General features: G+C 47.6%; 1 protein-coding gene across 2 annotated transcripts in view; it reads left to right on the plus strand.

Moving 5' to 3' along the window:
• GJC2 (gap junction protein gamma 2) overlaps positions 1-8,289 on the plus strand; it is a 60,957-nt gene extending 52,668 nt beyond the window's left edge. For both annotated transcript variants that reach the window (XM_024208271.3, XM_024208273.3), the window contains exon 2: positions 6,784-8,289. In XM_024208271.3, coding sequence (XP_024064039.1) covers positions 6,804-8,057 — 1,254 coding nt within the window. In that variant the 5' untranslated portion in view covers positions 6,784-6,803 and the 3' untranslated portion in view covers positions 8,058-8,289. The remainder of the gene's footprint in view (positions 1-6,783) is intronic.
• Positions 8,290-20,120: the final 11,831 nt, after the last annotated feature.

A 20,120-nucleotide genomic window follows, 5' to 3' on the forward strand; every position in this document is an offset into this window, starting at 1 on the left:
GCTTCCCGCGAATCAAATGTTCGCGGGAAGCAGGGGAGGGGGCGGAGTTGGGGCGGGGACTTTGGGGGAGGGGGCGGAGTTTGGGCGGGGGGGGGCGTGGGCGGGGCGGGGGGCGGGGCCGGGGCCCCGTGGAGTGTCCTCTTTTGGGACACTCCACATATGGTAACCCTACACAACTCCCATGTCTTACAAATGGGTTCGTTCTTTCTCTCACCGTCTCCCCAGGAGAAGAAGTGTGTGTGGTGGCGGAGCATTTTGCCTTGGTTGGGTTTTTGGTGTTTGTATTAATATGCACACGCAGCTCAGGGGAGCTAGATTTATTTCACTGCATGATGGGCCAGACCCTGCACCGATGGAAGTGCATCTGTGACATCTGTGATGCCGAGCCAGGCCCCGTGTGTGTGATGTGTATTACTGCCCTGCTTTAGAATGCAAACGACAGGGGTCAGGGACCGTGTCTTCCTTTGGGTTGCAGACAGTACCAAGCACGCGGACGGGGCTCGGTGCAGAACGAGAGTCATTCATACAAACTGTATTCCTTGCAAAGCACATTTCTGCAATGATGTAGTTGGGAGTCTGAAAACAGCAATCGCATTTTGCTCTCGATTAAATTTTTTAAAAGCAGGGTTCAGAAGAGCCTGATTTATAAAAAGCAAACAAAACAAACAGCTTCCCATCTTGCATCTGCAGTTTGGGCCTGTCAATAATAATTGCGGTATAATTATGCAGGCACCAATGAAGGTATGTAGCTGTTAGGCCGCTCCCCTGGTTGGGTCGTCAGCAGCATGTATTGAATCTGAGACCTCTGGTTTGAGATGCATGGGCTGCTCCTGCCTGAGCTAAGAAACCCATTGCTGATAACTGAGGCTCTAGCTCAGGGGTGGGCAAACATTTTGGCCTGAGGGCCACATCGGGGAATAGAAATTGTATGGCGGGCCATGAATTATCACAAAATTGGGGTTGGGCTGCGGGAGGGGGTGAGGGCTCTGGTTGGGGGTGCAGGCTCTGGGGTGGGGCTGGGGATGAGGAGTTTGGGGTGCAGGAGGGTGCTCTGGGCTGGGACTGAGGGGTGCGGAGGGTGGGAGGGGGATCAGGGCGGGGGCAGGGGTGCAGGTAGGGGTGCAGGTTCTGGCTGGGGGTGCGGGGTCTGGGGTGGGGCTGGGGATAAGAGGTTTGGGGTGCAGGAGGGTGTTCTGGGCTGGGATCGAGGGGTTTGGAGAGCAGGAGGGGAATCAGGGCTGTGGTTGGGGTACAGGGAGAGGCTCAGGGGTGCAGGCTCCGAGTGGCACTTACCTTAAGTGGCTCCCAGAAGCAGTGGCATGTCCCTTCTCTGTCTCCTATGTGGAGGCGCGGGCAGGCGGCTCTGCACGCTGACCCATCCACAGGCATCGTCCCTGCAGCTCCCATTGGAGTGTGTAGGAGCCAAAGCAGGGCCATGCCGCTGCTTCCGGGAGCCGCGTGGTGCGGCCCCTGACCCAGCACCCCACCTGGAGTGGGTCGAGCCGCGTGGTGTGGCCCCCGACCCAGCACCCCGGCTGGAGTGGTGCCAAACCGCGTGGTGTGGTCCCCAACCCAGCGCCCCGGCCAGAGCTGGGAAAGCCCTAGACCCTGCTCCCCAGCGGGAGCTTGCGGGCCGGCTTAAAACGGCTCGGCCCGTAGGCTGTAGTTTGCCTACCCCTGCTCTAGCTGGCTCATCAATCTCTGTCTCTGGCCCAACCACCACCAAGGCGGGGACAAAGTGCCAAACTGAATCATAGAATCATAGAATCTCAGGGTTGGAAGGGACCTCAGGAGGTCATCTAGTCCAACCCCCTGCTCAAAGCAGGACCAATCTCCAACTAAATCATCCCAGCCAGGGCCTTGTCAAGCCTGACCTTAAAAACCTCTAAGGAAGGAGGTTCCACCACCTCCCTAGGTAACCCATTCTAGTGCTTCACCACCCTCCTAGTGAAATAGTTTTTCCTAATATCCAACCTAAACCTCCCCCACTGCAACTTGAGACCATTACTCCTTGTTCTGTCATCTGCTACCACTGAGAACAGTCTAGATCCATCCTCTTTGGAACCCCCTTTCAGGTAGTTGAAAGCAGCTATCAAATCCCCCCTCATTTTTCTCTTCTGGAGACTAAACAATCCCAGTTCCCTCAGCCTCTCCTCATAAGTCATGTGCTTCAGCCCCCTACCCATGAAAAAGATCAAGAAAGAAAGAAAGTGATTCAGACTCTTCCAGAGTGAATACAAGTTCAAACATGGTATAAATATGCCATGCACTGCTACAGACTAGGGACCGAGTGGCTAAGTAGCAGTTCTACAGAAAAGGACCTAGGGGTTACAGTGGACGAGAAGCTGGATATGAGTCAACAGTGTGCCCTTGTTGCCAAGAAAGCTAACGGCATTTTGGGCTGTATAAGTAGGGGCATTGCCAGCAGATCGAGGGACGTGATCATTCCCCTCTATTTGGCATTGGTGAGGCCCCATCTGAGTACTGTGCCCCACACTACAAAAAGTATGTGGAAAAATTGGAAAACGTCCAGCGGAGGGCACATCTACACTGCCTCACAGTTCAGACCAAGGGGGTGTGAATAGCAGTGCACAGCAAAGTGCTCTGCTGTAACTACCCCCCCATGGATGCTGTGGGCACTACTATTTTAGAGGTCCGGAGCTTGCACTAATGAGGTGCACTTGCAAATCAGGCAGTAATGTCTCCTTGCCTTTATCCGTGTGTCTGAGTAGCTGTGCTCTGAAAAGAGAAAGTGGGGAGGCCCTATTAAAAATAAAGCTAATGCTAACCCCAAATCTGTATAATAATGATATACTGTTCCTTCCCAGTCATCTGCCTCTTGCAAAACTCACATGCTTTTAAGTGACTGCTTTATGTGTGATTCTTTCAGGGGTTTTTATTTGATTTAAACTGTCTTAAGCATATGGTTTTCCAAAGGGTTTTAAAAAGCTCCATTACTCTGAAAAAAAAAAAAATCCTGCTCTCGTTTGCCTGGTTTTGTGTTTCTTGGCTCGTTTACAAAACGGGCTTCAGGAATCAGAGCTGGATTCTGCAGGATGCTGAACATCCTCTAGCCCTGCAGCACCACTCGGGATCAGGTCCGTAATTCATTCTTTCCTGTATCAACTGCTGCCCGAGTGGCACGGGCGAGCAGGATAGTGTAGGATCGCTGCCAGTTCAGAATGCGGGGAACTCTGACACACCCACTTTCTCCACTGCCCTATAGTAATGTATGGGATCTCAAAACTTGCAGCCTGTTTCAAGACTCTGGTCTGAGGCAAATGAGGTTAAAACCAATAGGCGTGCCACCTCCATAAACTGAAATCCCCAAGCTCACCGCAGCTGGTTCTGAGTACTTGCATCTTCTGACACATGCATCCAAACATGATTATTGTTTACTGTTTACATTCCAGCAGTGCCTAGGAGCCCGAGTCATGGACCAGGCCCCAGCTGCTCTCGGAGCTGTACAAACATAGAACACAAAGATGGTCCCTGCCCTGAGGGGCTTGCAGTGGTTGTTTACCAAGGAAATACTGTTTGAATGTCCCCAGAGAAATCTATCTATGGTACTGCAGCTGGGATTTGGGGGAGATTGGGATTGGCTGGGAGAGAAACTGGGACTGGCTGGGCAAGGAGACTGAGGACCGTAGGATGAAGGGGAGGCTGGGACTGGGAGCTGGAGTGGGGAGGAGAGAGGAGGCTGGGACTGGAATGGAAAGGAGATTGAGACAGAGCCGTGGAGGGAGAGGCATCTGGAATTAGTTGGGTGAGGAGGCTGGGACTGGTAGTTGCAGGGAGGGGAGGCTGGTACAGGTTAGGCAAGGAGACTGGGACTGCAGGCTGGGGGAGACTGGGTCTGGGAACCAGTGATAGAAATGTGAGAGAGCAGGGAAGACAAGCCAGTGGTTAGGGTAGTTGACTCGGACTTGGGAGAGCCATGTTCAATTCCCTGCTGCTTCACAGACTTCCTGCATGACCTTTGGCACATCACTTAGCTTCTCCGTGCCTCAGTTCCCCATCTGTAAAATGGGGATGACAACACCGTTCTGCCTCACCTGGGTGTTGTGAGGATAACAATTCTTGGCTGCTCAGATACTGCAGTGATGGGGGCCATGTGAGGGGTGTGTGGGGAGGAGGAGATACAGGGACTTGGATAGCTAGCCCAGAGGGGGAGGCTGGGACTGGGTAGACAAGGAGCCAGGGATGGGGAAGAGCCAGGACTGGGGCAGGTTGGAGGAACAGGGCAGAAGGGGTCAGGTTTGTGGGGAATGGGCAGAAGAGTCCGAGCCACTAGAGCACACTCCCGTCCAGAGCCTGGACTGGAACCCAGATTCCTGAGTCTCGCCGTTTCCCTGCTGTCCACAATATCCGTGAAACCCACCGGCAAAGCATGCATCTCGTCCCTCTGGGAGCCTGGTCCACGCAGAGCATGACAACCTACTCCTGCCGTCAGCAACTCCATTGGCTCACGCGGCAGAGCTCTGTGTGGTGGATCTAAAGGTTCCGTCTTTAATTACATGATCCCATACTGTTTTTTCCACAGAACCTCGGCCTCATTCAGTGAGCAGCCTGGACAGTGCCTACTTAGTGAGCGGCTATTCAGTCGTTCCATGTGCAGCCCCATGACTTATTTACCACACACTATTCAAACCTTGCTCTTATTGATTTCCTTGTGAGCTTTTCCAGGGTGCTCATCACTGTAGTATCCAGTGCTTCATAAACATTAATTAATTTATCTTCACAACACCCCTGGGAGGTGGGGGAGTGGTGTTATCCCCATTTCACAGATGGAAGGGTGAGGCACAGAGAGATTCAGATTAAAAGTGTAACTTTGGGTGAGACGACTAGGACCTGATTCTTCAGCATTAAATAGCATTTTATTTGTTCAAGGCACCTGTGAGTGCTCAGCACTTCCGCAAATCAGACCCCAGAGTCTCAAGTTGGGCTCCCAGAAAATGAGGCACACACAAGTAGTGACCACGCGTGAAAAGTTTGGGTTAAGTGACTTTCCAACACTGCAGAGGAACTCTGTGGCAGAGGCAGGGAGAGAATCCAATTCCCCAGGGCAGCATTCAGCTGCCATAACCATGTGACTGTCCTTTCTCTTGCTGGGATCCCCTGTCTCATTCACTACACACCTTCCAGCTTCCACAGTAAATGAAGTAGGAATGCTACAGCTAGGAGAACCCTTCACTGCCCACCCCTGATTGCTCCCCAGAACAGGCCCCTCCTGTGCATTGAATGAGGCAGGGGTTCTATGCAGGGGCAGCACCAGCTCTTCACAGTGGGGAGGCTGAGGTGGGCCTTAGCCCCCCTTCGCCACGAGGCCCTACCCCTCTCCGTGGCCCTACCTTCTGCTCCTCCTCTCCCTCCCGTGGCCTCGCCCTCTGGCCCCATCGGAAGCCAGAGCAGGGCAGTGCTCGCAGCCACCACGGGTAAGAGCCACCCAAGCGGTGGCGGACCTAACTCTGGGGCTGGCAGGGAGCTGCCCTGGGCAGCATGCCCCAGTGGGCGGGGACATAGGCCAGAGACTGCTCTTGGGCACCCCCGTCCCCAGCCCGGGCAGGCCAGCTCTCTCTGCTCTGCCTTCAGTCGGAGAATGGCAGTTGCTACGGGTACCATAGATAGATTTCTCTGGTTACATTCAAACAGTATTTCCTTGGTCAGGGGCGGCACCAGCGCACCAAGCGCGTGCCTGGGGCGGCGGCCTGCCGGTCGTCATGAGGGCGGCAGTCAGGCTGCCTTCAGCGGCATGTCTGCGGGAGGTCTGCCGGTCCTGTGGATTTGGCGGCAATTCGGCGGCGGACCTCCCGCAGGCATGCCACCGAAAGCAGCCTGCCTGCCGTGCTTGGGGCAGCAAAATACATAGAGCCACCCCTGTCCTTGGTAAATCCCCTGCCTCCAGCACCACCCCTGGTTCTGTGGAAAATATAGTATGTGATCTTGTGATTAAAGATTGTATCATAATGCATATGCACAAGGGGGCCAAGTTAAGGTTGCACAGGCGACCTTAATTCTGGCATCTCCTTACCTTTGACTGCTTGATTTTGCAACCTTAATAATGTTCTTTTAGTGTAGCTTTTGTGTGTGTAATGTGTACAGATACCTATGCTCTCAGTGTTTACGCTCCTATTGACTATCTCTTATATACTGTAATTGACTACTAGCATGTTAGGCACTCCACTGGTAGAATCATAGCTATTCAGCTGTGTCATAGGATCTGTATGGCTAACGGAGAGTCTCAGCTAGCATTTAGCTCAAGTGGTAGGGGGACCTGCTATTGGAGTAGGAGAATCAGATCTCTGTCCCCACGTCATCAAGTTCAAAGTAATGGTGGCATGCAGCATAGTGACAATTGTGAGATTCCTAAATGGCCATCGGTTTGTTGGTAGTATAAGGCCGTGATCCTGCAATGAATGGACAGACCTCTCAACCCACACGGAGTCCCATTGACTGGAGGGCTTTGTCCATGGGAGTTCACTATAAGATCAGGCCTAAACATATCCAATGCACTGCACTTATTTGTGCAAATAATGGAAACGACTTATAATGAGCTTGGGTATAGTGATATCAATTGTTTCAGTGACTTGCAATGTACAAATTACAATTCCACTTCTACTGAGCCTCTCATAATAGTGATGCTGATCTCTGGAATAAAATAACTTCACTCTGATATCATCCTGCTATGTACCAATGCCACTATTATAATGAGGTCTGTTGCTATGACCAAACAGAGCTGCATTAACTTATACGTTATGTTTTTTCTTCCTGCTTTTCTTGCAGGTTATAAATGATTAGCCCTTATGACCAACATGAGCTGGAGTTTTCTCACCCGTCTGCTAGAAGAAATTCACAATCACTCCACTTTTGTGGGGAAGGTCTGGCTCACCGTGCTGATCGTCTTCCGTATCGTCCTGACGGCTGTCGGAGGGGAGTCCATATACTCAGATGAACAGAGCAAATTCACGTGTAACACCAAGCAGCCAGGCTGTGACAATGTCTGCTACGATGCCTTCGCACCGCTATCACATGTCAGGTTCTGGGTCTTCCAGATCATCATGATCTCAACCCCTTCCATCATGTACCTGGGCTATGCCATCCACAGGATCGCTAGGTCCTCCGAGGAGGAGAAGAGGCTTAAGGTACTCAAGAAGAAGAAGAAGCAGTTTGCTTTGAACTGGCAGGCTGTCCGTAACTTGGAAGACCCTTTGGAAGCAGACGAAGAGGAGCCCATGATCTCCGATAACACGGTGGAAAATGAGGAGAAAGCCAAAGCAAATAAGAAGAGCAAGGAGCAGCAGAAGCACGACGGGAGGAAACGCATCCAGCAAGAAGGGCTGATGAAGATTTACGTCTTCCAGCTCATTGCCAGAGCTTCATTTGAAGTTTGTTTCTTGGTTGGGCAGTATTTTCTCTATGGCTTTGAGGTGGAAGCATATTTCGTCTGCAGCAGAGCCCCTTGCCCTCACACCGTGGACTGCTTTGTGTCAAGGCCGACAGAGAAGACCATCTTCCTCCTGGTGATGTATGTTGTGAGCTGCCTGTGTCTGTTGCTCAACATGTGTGAAATGTTCCACTTGGGGTTTGGGACCATTAGAGATGCCATTCGCAACAGAAAGATTAATAGTTTCAGGCAGCCTCCATACAACTATTCCTACTCGAAGAATATCTCCTGCCCTCCCGAGTATAACCTGGTCGTGAAATCGGAGAAGCCCGCAAAGGTCCCAAATAGCTTGTTGGCCCATGAGCAGAACTTGGCTAACGTTGCTCAAGAACAACAGTGCACAAGCCCAGATGAGAACATCCCGCCAGATCTGTCCACCCTTCATAAACACTTGAGGGTGGCCCAGGAGCAGTTAGACATAGCATTCCAGAGCTACAATGCCACTCAGGCCAACATGCAGCCTTCCAGAACCAGTAGCCCACCTTCAGGTGGGACTGTGGTAGAACAGAACAGGGTCAATACTGCCCATGAGAAACAAGGCGCTAAGCCCAAAGCCAGTTCAGAAAAAGGTAGTTCTAGCAGCAAAGACGGAAAGACTTCTGTATGGATATAATTGGGTGCTTGACCGTAGCTCACAGACAGGGCAATATAAGTGGAGGTTTGGTTTTTTTCCAGCATTGTCTAGAATTCAATTCACGGAGCACAGGCACAATTTGTACGTGGGAGTAAATGTAGCTGAAGGATGAGTTGTTTCAAACGTTACATTTGAATAATGTCTTCTGGTGTGTTAACAAAGACACTCCCTTTCTTGCCTAGTCCATATTCTCTCTGGGAACCTCCATCGAGCTAAACTGTGCCCCCCCCGGCACTGCTTAGGGGTGGGAGTAACAGCCTTTCTTCTTATGTCACTCACTAGCTGTTTGCCCAGGATGACCCACTGCAGGCTCTCTGCGACAGAGACTGGACTGACAAGCGAGCTGGCTGGCGGGAAGGGGACTCTGTTGATCATTCAGAAGAAAAGTCTTGACTACCCCGAGCAACTCATGTTCTGCATCATGAGGCTATAGTACTGTACTTGTATTGAGAACTGTTTAATTACTAAATGTCCTTCCTCAAATTAAGTTGAATTCCTCCGTTAAAGGGGAAAACGGTGACATGTTGCATAAACTGCCACGATCGACTAGCATGGCTTGTTTCCTGCCTGGATTCTTACATGCACTAACAAGCAGTCATTGGAGATGAACGCAACAGAGATTGCAGCCATGAGTTCTAACCAGGCATTAATGGAACATGAAGACTGTCAGAAGCACAGTAGCCATATTTTAAAGAATGTACGCGACCCTGAGTGATTAGCGTTGAGGTAAATGTTGTATCCTTTTTTTCCCCCCAATCAGTGTTGAACTGCAAAGCAAACGGGATCAAATGCTACGTAGCGTTTGCAGTCAATTTGCACTGTAATGATGCTGCAGTGTAGCATTCGTCCCAGAGCTGGTGGGAATTGAAGCAGTTTAGCTTTTTTTTAACACTGCTACTGCACATCTTAAGCAAAAGTGCCTTTAAGCAACCAGGAAAATGAAATTCGAAGTTTCTAATGTCTGTGTTAACTCTTGGTAGAGATCAGAAGAGCAGTGCTCACAAATTTTGTTATCATGTACTTTTGTTTTAATCAAAAGCTTATAAATAGTTGCAGACAAATAGATCAATGCCTAGTGTGTACAGCGTGTGTGTGGAGACGTATATTTAAGTATATATACGCACACATCTGAATATTATGTGTGAGATACAGATATATATAATATAATATCAACCCCACGATGATTTTTACAACTTCCCACTCCCACCAAAAAAACACCAGCTCAGAATGGTGGCTGATTTTCCTCTCTTGGAGGTCGAATGGCCAGCCCTTGGGCCAAATCCTCAGCTGGTGTCAGTTGGTTCCGCTTCATTTATTTCATCTGACCCAAGCTGAGAATCTGCCCGCTTGACTTTAATGGGGACAGGAGAGGGGCCATTCACAAAAAGCACTCGCCTGCAGTTTAAGGACCAAATCGCCCTTGCCTTGCTCACATGACTAGTTCCACTGGACTTGTGTACACCAGGTTATTTTGGCTAAAGTTTACCACCAGAGATACCCACAATGCAACGCTGGTGCAGACCAAGTCTATGCAACATGGTGCTTAACAATGCCAGTGGCCGCTGGCACCTTGTCTGCTCTAGTTCTGTGGGAGAAAGTGAACCGATGGTGGGAGAAGTGGGGAAATCTTAAGAAAAGAAGCCCAGTCTAGACACCACCATTGACTTCCACGAGGCTATTCATGTCAGTGAGGCAAGCAGCGTTAGGACCCGAAACGCAATGTGGCTCCAACTAGAAGAGTTTCTCTTTTTCAAACACTCTCGGTAAGAAATACTTTGGCAATGTATCTGACTTGTACAAAACTGACTGTGTCTGTGGCTTTGTTGTGAATTAACTCCGGTAACGAGCAGAAATGTAATCCTGACCACTGGGAACATGGCTGGGTGATTTATCGGCCTGGGTGTCAGTGGACGTGCGGAAGTAAAAAAGTAAATAAATAACTGCCCCATTTTCTGCTCTGTTGCCTCTCGTGGAGAGCCTGATCCTGCCAGGTGCCTAGGTGTCCTCAATTCCTTCTGTGGCTTTGCAGGATGCATTCAAGAGCTTCCAGGATTAGACCCATAAATCTCAGACCACAATAAACCTCTAAAGACTCCGAATGAGCAGAGCACTTAAGAATGTGCTTAACTTTAAGCAAGTAAGTAGCCCTATGGGCCGACTCATGCTAAAGTGCTGTATTCAGTCAGGGCCTAATAAGGCACTTCCAACAGCTCTACAACATCATCAGTGATAGTGACAGAGCAAATAATTGTTTTAAAAGGAATACAATGACCAGCTCGTGAGAGCTTCTGGCAAAAATGTTTCATATATTTTGCTTAGCCACCTATAAAGTAATTTAGGGTTTGATCCTGTTCCCATTGGAGGACATCTCCTGGAAGCAGAATCTGCTCCATATGATTGTTGAAAATGACTGAGTGACTCGAAGGAACTGATCACAAATCATCAGTTCTGTTTAAAGGAATGCAGCTTTATTCTGCTGCACGACAGGGCATGTGTAGTGGATTTCCTCAGCAGGATAGGTCAGGATTACTCCAGGGGTCTGTCTTAGGGAAGAACTCACTTTAGCCATGAGTTTTGCACAAAAGGCTCCTAATATTTACAACATGGTGGGGGTGGAAGAAACATATCTGTCTGCTCCTCCTGGCTGAGTCCTTTCTCTTTGCTCCATGGAACGACTTTGCATTTTGCGTGGAGTTAAATTATTCCTCTTGAACGTGGGCCATACCTAAAAACCAAGAGGGGTTGTTTGATAATGGTGGGTTCCATTAAAAATTAAATGTGCTGCAGATCCCTTGACCCTGGTGCATATTCTGAATAGGAGAGATGCCATGGTGAAGTCAGGCCCACGGCTGGGTATTGGTTTATGCTTTATGCTGCCCAGTGTGGACGTTTATACTGCGCATCTATGTGAATCTCCCTTGTTTAGCTTTGGCCCTGTGCCCCCCACAGGCAATTAACGTGATGACCCTGATGGAAGCTCTGAGTAGACTGAGGGTTGGATGCTGCATGTTTTTTTCCTTAGAAATGACTCACAATGCAGCAGGCCCATTGAAACGTGTCCCCCTGGAGCAGAGCAGTGACTCTCTGCTGCCTGGGGGAGTTTGGATTGTATGTTTATCCTGGTTATAACAGCAACAACAGCCTCCAGCCCTCAGCATTTCCTGAATAATTCCCGCTGGGTGTAATTGACCCCAGGTTTCCATTGGACTCCTCAGCTAGTCATTAATCTTCAGGGAGTGTTCTGTGTGCCTCGGTTGTTGTTGTTTAATTCAATCCAGCTTTGATTGGTGTTGCTGGACCGAGAATAGCCAGCCAGCCCCTTGGCTCTGACTTGATTTGTAAGTGTGGCTAATGCCGAGCATTCGCCCAGGAGGCAGAGAAACAAGCTTTAAATCAGACATCTCAGAGTCCATCACATGAGCTCGCTCTAATAAATGGATAATCAGCCCTTATTGTTTATTATATTAGGAAGGGCTGCACAACTGCTTTGGGTCTGTGCGGGCCTTGTGAGCCCTGCCCTCCCTGCAGCCACCATCCCTGGGGCTGAGGACTGTCAGCGATTGCAGGATTTTGCTGTTAATACTCTCTTGTTGGTTCTAGTATAACCTCCTTTCTGAGTGGTCTATAATTATAATCTCTTACCACCCATGCCTAATGCTGTACAAAGAGCTAATTAACCCTCAACATGCCTGGAAGGTAACTATTATTAAGCCTCACTTTATCCAGCATGGTTAAGACACTTACCCAAGTCATCCAGCGGGTCAGTGTCAGAGACAGGATTAGACTGCAGCAGTTCCAAGTGTCCAGCCCCACGTTCAACCTATTGGCTCCAGTTCACCTGTTTTAGGCAGCCCGATATGTGGCATACAAGTTTTCAGTGTAGAAACATTTTCTGTTACAAGATGATTGTGTCGGGGCGGGGGGGTTGGTTTGGTTTGGTTTCCTGGCTTCACTTGCTGTGGTGAAAAGCAGATGACTTGAGAGCCGTGAATTAGGACTTGCTTGTGATGCCTTGTTAAAGATGGGATTTCAGAAGCCTCTCTGAATTTCCTGACCCTTCTGGGTAGCCTATGCCAGGTACTTAGTGTTACCATGGTGGTCAATGAGCTGTATTTCTGCTGGAGGGACACCAAATTATCGCCCAAACTAACTGGGCAGGGAAGTTGGGCCCTCAGTACCTATTGAATGTCTCAATGTTTGATTCTCCTTACCCCCCATTCCACAACACGAGCGTAACGGGTCAGATGATGATTGCAAGCATGTCAGCGTTGTACACAATAGTCCAAATTCTGTCCTGATTCGTTCGCTACCCCAGTCAAGTGAACCCGTACAATCAGTAAAGTTGCCTGGGACATAAGATGGGGCAGAACATAACCCAACATTTTCCATATACCCCCATGCAGCTACAGTGCAGTGCTGAACAGCATGCCTGCGTGGCTAGGCAGTGGCAATGTGATAATAGTAGATTGCAGAATCCTGGCCTCATTCAACTCAATAGGAGTCTTGCCAGTGACTTCAGTGGGGGAGCATTTCACCCATAAAAGTTAGAGTTGGGAACGAGCTATGAAGTCACATCTGGGGCCAGTGCTAGCTCATTTCTTGCAGCACATTGTCCAGGGCTCTGTCCATTCTAGTATTAACTTGTAAAAGACCCGAGCATGGGGCTTCCACCACTTCCCTTGAGAGAATATGTCACTGTCTTAGAGTACTCAGGGTTAGGAGATTTTTTTCCTGCTATTCAGCCCGTAAGGTAGCCATGACCTAGTGGTTGGTGATAAAACTGAATCAAGAGACCTGTGTTCTGTTCCCGACCATGCTACTGATAATCTCTGTGACCTTGGTTGAGTCACTTCCCCTCTGTTTCCTTATCTGTAACATACGGCTGATAACGTTTACCCACCTTGGTAAAGCACCTTGAGACCTGCAGGTGAGAAGACACACTCTGTGTTGCACATCTGCAGAGCGTCTCTAACCTCCAGCAGCCTTGCCGGTGCTGCCTTTGGGATGATCCACAACCCCAAATCTCTGTAGCACTCAGTGCTATGCAGGATTCCCTTTCAACTCACAGCCAGCGCAGCAAGAGTCCCACGGCTGAGAGGAGGGTAGCCTAGGCACACTCTTACACTAGGGGAATTCTTCCCCAGTCCCTTTGACTCAATTACAGCCCTTATTTGCCATGGGAGCAGCATGAAGAAGCCAAAGCAAGGAACAGAATTGGCTCGGAGAAACGTACATTAGTATTATTATGTGATGTTGCTGAATGCCCTCCCGTTACTCCTTTCACATCCCTTGGGGCCCCTCCCAAGCTGTTCTCCTGCTTTTGTTGGTTATACCCTCTAAGGCCTTCAGAGGTCATCATTGCACCAGGCTACCGGGATTTAATACTGCCTCGCAAATGAATCTGTGCGGATCTCAAAAAAGAAATCCCATTTTTTTATGGGAAGGAGAACTATTAGGAGGCACAAGAAACATAACCTTCTTAATGTGGCAAAAAGTTGGGTCCCAGATTAGGTAAAAATCCATCAGGAGCTAACCATCTAACTGCTCCTACAATTGCAACTAATTCACATGCAGCATCCTTCTTGAAAGAGATCACTATATGGTATGGGTTTAATGCTTTGCTTCTTTTACAGGTTAGTTGTTTCATTCACAGAGCAGATGGGTTTAGTTGTGTAGTTTGTTTAATCCTAAATGCTGAATATATTCACTAAAACATGTCAGATAAAGTGCTCATCTTTTTTATTCAGGGCCTGGAATGTCCCAGGTAGAAGCCAAATTACCTTGTTGCTTGCATTCCATTCCACTGGAAAATACTTGAACTTAACTAAAGGCCATAACAAGTCTGTGCTGTTACAGAGTTTCTGCGGGGTTTTGTACTAACTGTATTTGTATTTGAAACTTTTTGCGTATGAAATTGAACCTGTAAATATTTTTCAGTGTAAATGTTACATCTGGAATGTAGTTAGAATGTTACACATATTTGTCAACAAAACAAACCCCAGCTCTTTGGATATTCAATTTCCAATACTAATAAAATGGAATAAAACATACATATTATTTACAGTATGCAAAGTGTGTGGTATATTTATATGGCAAGGATAATTTTGAAGATGTTGGTGAGGAGAGATGGCAAAGACTTTTAAATCTAATTTGGTAGCCAATTCAACCATATATTTGCATGGATGTAGATACATAAGAACACATACTGGTCCAAAACCATGGTCCATCCAACCCAGTATCCTGTCTTCTGACAGTGGCCAGTGCCAAGTATTTCAAAGGCAATGAACAGAACAGCGCGATTGCGAGTGAGCCATAGAAAAAGAATAGTGGAGTAGATTAAGCCAAATGTTGATTTAGCATAAAGGTGACCAGTAAAGGGGGAGAACAGTTTAAGTTAACAACTTCCTCCCTTCCTTCATATAAATGTTTCTGCTCATGTTTTATATTAGAAATTCAGATCTTGTCTGTCCTGTTTTTCCTCCGCTGGAGAACTAGGAGGAGATGGGACTTCAGAGGTATTGAGTGAGCAGAATCTAGCTACATTACAGGGAAAATTATATTTATTCAGGCTGCTTAAAACTCATGGTTATTTGTGACCCTCTAACTCAAATCCATGGAAAACACTTGGGAGGAATATTGTCTTTGTTAAAGATTTACTACCTTTGCCCTTCCCGTTAAAAGGATGATCACCCACAAACTGTACCCTGGAAACCTCCAATGATTCCTCACAAAACGTTGACCAGTTCTATAGCTGATTGGAAAATTAGGATGAAAAACACGGTGGAAAAATCCACTATTTTCTCCATTTTTTGACCAGTGTTACTTCTCCACTCTTCCAACCCAAACAACAAAATAAGCCCATCAATTAAACCTTCCTAGAACCAGGAAAGAATATTTTATGAAGTTCAGAGTGCACAACAGCATTTACTCACTCAATGCTGATTTACAACAGTGATGGGTGGAACAGGAAAACCTAAGAGATAAAAAGTCCACTGGTCAACTAAGGTCACCAGCAGGGCATCAAGTTACAAGTGATACATTATCAGAACCAACCTTCAGTGGCTGCATATACCTTGACGCTGTCGCTGGCTATAGCCTTTACAAATTAATCCTTTAGTGAGTGTCCTGTATGCCACATTAAGGGTTATAATCCCGCACTGTCTTTTTTGGTGATGCTCCATTGGGATCTTTGTCTCACACCTGGGCCGTGGCAAGTTGCTGGGGGGTGAAACAATTCCACTGCATTGCTCTTCACAGAAATGACATCACAGTGGAGGGGAACTAATGAGTGATGAGTAACACTAAATCTCTTCTTCCCAGGATTATGGCAGGCTAAAACTACAATGAAGATATTTGCTCAGGACCAGATCTTCTGCTGGGGTAAAGCAGCACTGATCTACTGAAGTCAATGGATCAATGTTGTTTTACGCCAAGAATCTGGTCCTTAAATTACTTCCATTTACAAATCTTTTCTAGGTACAAAACTCTCCCCTGCAATGGGAATAGCTCTCATTGCTCCTTCCCTTGGCTACGGTCACTTTAGGAGCTGTTTGCTGCTCATGACCCACTTGTGTGCTCTTTCAGAAATCATTATTGTAACTTTCTGGGAAGTCATGTAGGTGCTTGTTGCATTTTGCCCATGTCATGGTTCAGACTAGGGCTAAAGAGGAAACCACTGCAGTTGATAGCAATGCAGCCAAAGTGTCGGGCCTGGGAGAGAGTCAACAGGTGACCTGACTCTGATCCCCAGCACTCCTGCGCTCTAGCGCATTTCTGCCAGCCTGAGCACAGATAGGGAAACTTTCTCAGGCCTTGGCTACACTTGCAGCTGTACAGCGCTGTGAGGTAAACCTGTCTTCGTACAGCTGAGTAGGGAAAAGCGCTGCAGTCTGTCCACACTGACAGCTGCCAGCGCAGTGGTGTGGCCACACTTGCAACATTTGCAGCTGTGTTGGGAGTGGTGCATTATGGGCAGCTATCCCAGCATTCATGTGGCTGCAACGTGCTTTTCAAAACGGGGGGGGTGGGGTGGATTGTGACAGGGAGTGTGGGTGGGGGGAGAGAGAGTGCTTTTTGGAGCATGTCAGCTCTCTATTTTGCAAGTTCCAAACTCCCGGCCCCCTGCTCATTCATTCACTCACTCAAAGCAAGCTGTAAACTGTTTGCTTTTCTCTGTGGTACGAGCTTTGAAACCGGCACTTCCGCATTCCTGCAGCCGGTCACAACAATGGAGAGGATTGGCCACTTGACAAGGTGATTAGTACAGCGCTGCAAGCGTTTACACTCACACCCGTGAGTCGTAGCCACTCCGCTGCAGCTGTTATTCCTCTCGGAGATGTGGAATACCTGCAGCGGTGTACCCAGGGAGATACAGCGCTGTAAGTGCCCTGTCAGTGTGGACGGGGAGTGAGTTACAGCGCTGTAACTTGCAAGTGTAGCCAAGGCCTCATACAGGTGCTATTCCCCGGCTAGAGAGCCGATGCTTTTCAGGCTGCTTTATACTCCTGCAGCTTCCCGTCATTCAGCCACAGCACTGTCCTCCAGCTAATTAAGAAGTGGGTAGCTCCGTTAAGGCAGAGTTATCCTTGAGTGTAACTAAGCAGAATTTACCTAAAACACAGATGGTGGGCCTCTTCCACACTCCTGTAGCCCCCTTCTTCTCTTGTCTAAACTAGTAGTGGCATGTTTGAGGTGGCCGATCCTGAGACGGATTTACTAACAGAACAGACAAATCTGGAGACTACCCTACTGCCTGTAGAAAACTGGGAGGGTGGTTTGTCAAGAGCCCAGTACTGAGCTGCCCGTTTAGTAGGACCAAACCTGGAGGCTGAACCCCTGGTGGTTGAAGCTACAGGCGGTTGTACTGGCATTACGAGCCTGGAAGCCATTATAACCCAAATATAGAACTGGGAAAGGTTGGCTGCCATTAAAGCAATATAATCCTTCGTAGGACAGGCAGCCTGCAGCATTTATAGTATTTGTTTTGGAGTTCTAAAAAGTGGAGTATTTCCACCATTTTTTATTTTTTTAATGGTAACTAACTGTTCAAATTCACCCCAATGCATTTGCCTTGACTTCAGTGAATTACACGAGAGATGGATTTGGCCAATTGTCTTTTATTAAAGAGATGCGTATAAAGTGACATGGCTTAGCCAGTATGATTCCAACAAATGGTACATTTCATTTTTCCCCCACACTAAGCACAGTACAAGGACAGCGGTCTTTTAAACAAACAACACTGTTAACTTGGTTGATACTGTAGCTACATAGGGACAGTCAGGCATTTTTGTCAATCAGACGCGTGTTCTGTACATGTTGTGTTGAACCAGAGAATTCAGAGACAGCAAAAGAGAAAGGATTGGAAATTGTTTCAATGGGTTTGTTTTATACAAGGAAGAAAGCGACCACCCTTTAAGGCTATATAATGCCATGCTTATTGCTTGAAGCATAAAGGATCAGGCCCAAATGCTACACTGATGGCAAAACCTGGCCTAGTGTAGTATATTATCATCAGCTGTCGTACTTAGAGTCAGGTATTACTTAGCATGAGTAAGGGTGGCAGTATCTGGCCCAAGACACATCAGTGTTCAGCAGCACAGCTCCCTAGCAAAATATGATTCTCTCTGACCTCAGAACTGGCTGAGATCCTAGAGGAAAAAAAAGGTTAATCAAACATTTTTTTAAGTCACCAAGAACTGAAAGTCTGAGGCACGTGCTGCAGGATGAAAAATGAGAGCTGATGGCAAGCACTGACAGGAAACTGCCCCAGCGCTCCTCTGTCATTCCTAGCCAAGAAGGAGGAACGGTCAGAGTGGTAACAGACGACAAGGGTCAGTGCAGCAAGTAGTTTTTGCATTTGAGTAAATCAAATGCCATCAGCTCACTTGGCTGAAAATCCTAGCCCACTGCTTGTCATAATTCCCCCATTAGCTCTCTAGTGTCCTGGAGAGGTGATGGAAAAGAGCAATGGCTGGGAAAGAGCTGTGGGCTTGATTCACCACTGCAACTCCATTAAAATCAACTGGAGCAATGCAGGGTTAAATTAGTGTTTATGTGCGTGGACACGAGACAGAAGATTGAAAGGTAGATTCTCAGCTATACTAATTCAACTTCTGCCAAATTCATCCCACTGAAATCTCTGGCGTTACCCCAGCAATAAAGTTTTTTTGGCACCTGTGTCTCAAGGTTAGCAGATCAGTTTTTGCTTTAACCAACTCACTTTTAGTGGACAATTTTGCAAGGGAGCGGGTGCTCTTAGCCCCCAGTGATCTCAGTCAGAGTTGAGGGCACTCAGTATCTAACAAGATTGAGCCTTTGGGGCCATATTCTGCTCCCACGTAGACTGGTGTAAATCCAGAGTAAGCCAGTTGCCTTCAGTGAAGTTACTCTTGATTTACTACGGCATAACTGAGATCAGAATGTGGCTCCCAGTCCTATTGTTTGTAAAGAAGTTATTTTAACAAAATCCTCATTCAATTGGAGCTGTAGTTATTTGTGCTGATATGCTGTGAAAAATATTTAATTGTTGCTGGATAAAAAGAAACAAAACACTTACTAAAGTTAGTTTGGATATTGCAGGTAAATTTAATTTCCCCTTTTGAAAGGTAATGCAGAAACAGCAGAAACATTGCTAATGCTGCTTTCACTGACTGCAATGCAAACATGGGAAAGCCGGGAAAATATGAATCAAAACCACAAAAACCAGAAAGTCAAATAAAGGCTCAGAAATTAGCCCACTTGATGTTGGACATTTGCTTTCTCTGACTGAATAGAATGTTTCTGTCATTCACTGTTCCCATTCAAAAAGCCTTTTATGTACCATGATTTTTGATACCGCTTGGGTGAAGGTTAGGATCATGCAATAAGCCAAAGCTATACCTTCGCTAACCTTTAGGCTTCATGTAGGTACACAGATATAGGCCCTGCAAAAGGAACTTCCCCCTCCATGCCAATGTTTACATGCAGTGTTGTTCAGCCACTAGATGTCTCTGTGTAATCCTGTATCGTGTTCCAGACAGGGTGTGGTGTCTGGTAAACAAGGACAATGCTGGAACTCAAGCTATGGGAAGGCTGTTTGTCTATAGCAGGGATAGGCAACTTATGGCACGTGAGCTGATTTTCAGTGGCACTCATACTGCCCGAGTCCTGGCCACCGGTGCGGGGGCCTCTGCATTTTAATTTAATTTTAAATGAAACTTCTTAAACATTTTAAAAACCTTATCTACTTTACACACAACAATAGCTTAGTTATATATTATAGACTTATAGAAAGAGACCTTCTAAAAACGTTAAAATGTAGTACTGGCACGGGAAACCTTAAATCAGAGTGAATAAATGAAGACTCGGCACACCACTTCTGAAAGGCTGCCGACCCCTGGTCTATAGTTAGCGCTGTGTTCTTTAATAAACCCCTTGCATTTAAGGGCTTGTCTTCACTACCCACCCGGATCGGCGGGGAGAGATCGTCGGGACGCGATAATCGATCCCCAAATCGACGCGCGTACTCCACCAGCCCAGGTAGGAGTAAGCGCCGTCGAGGGGGGAGCTGCGGCGGTCGATTTGCTGCCATCCTCACAGCGGGGTAAGTCGGATCAGATACGTCGAATTCAGCTACACTATTCCCGTAGCTGAATTTGCGTATCTGAAATCGATCCCCTCCCGTAGTGTAGACGTAGCCTAAAACTGATTGTGATTCCAAATATATGCCATTCCCCCTTTGCACTGGCTTCTGGAGAGTCAAGTGTCACTGCAGTTCCTCAGGATTTGCTCCTGCCATTCTCTAGAACAGTGATAGGTGGAGGGGGTCAGCACCCTGCAAGATTAGGCCCTGTTTGATGGCTTTGAGGACTGTGGAGCAATGGGGGAAATGAAGCACCTTGTGGGCAGCAGCGAAGAAGTCATCATCACTATAGAACTCAAACTGTAGGAAAAAGGGGGTTCCTCCCCATCCTACGGCCTGCTGAAATCTTTAGAAACCCCTCTCTTCCAGCTCTGTGCAAGGTAGGGAAAAAAGACCTAGCTTCATCCTTCAAAAGAAAGGCA

The sequence above is a fragment of the Terrapene carolina genome, unplaced genomic scaffold (assembly GCF_002925995.2).
Source record: "Terrapene carolina triunguis isolate 2854851 unplaced genomic scaffold, T_m_triunguis-2.0 Scaffold111, whole genome shotgun sequence".
Classification (NCBI taxonomy): Eukaryota; Metazoa; Chordata; order Testudines; family Emydidae; genus Terrapene; species Terrapene triunguis.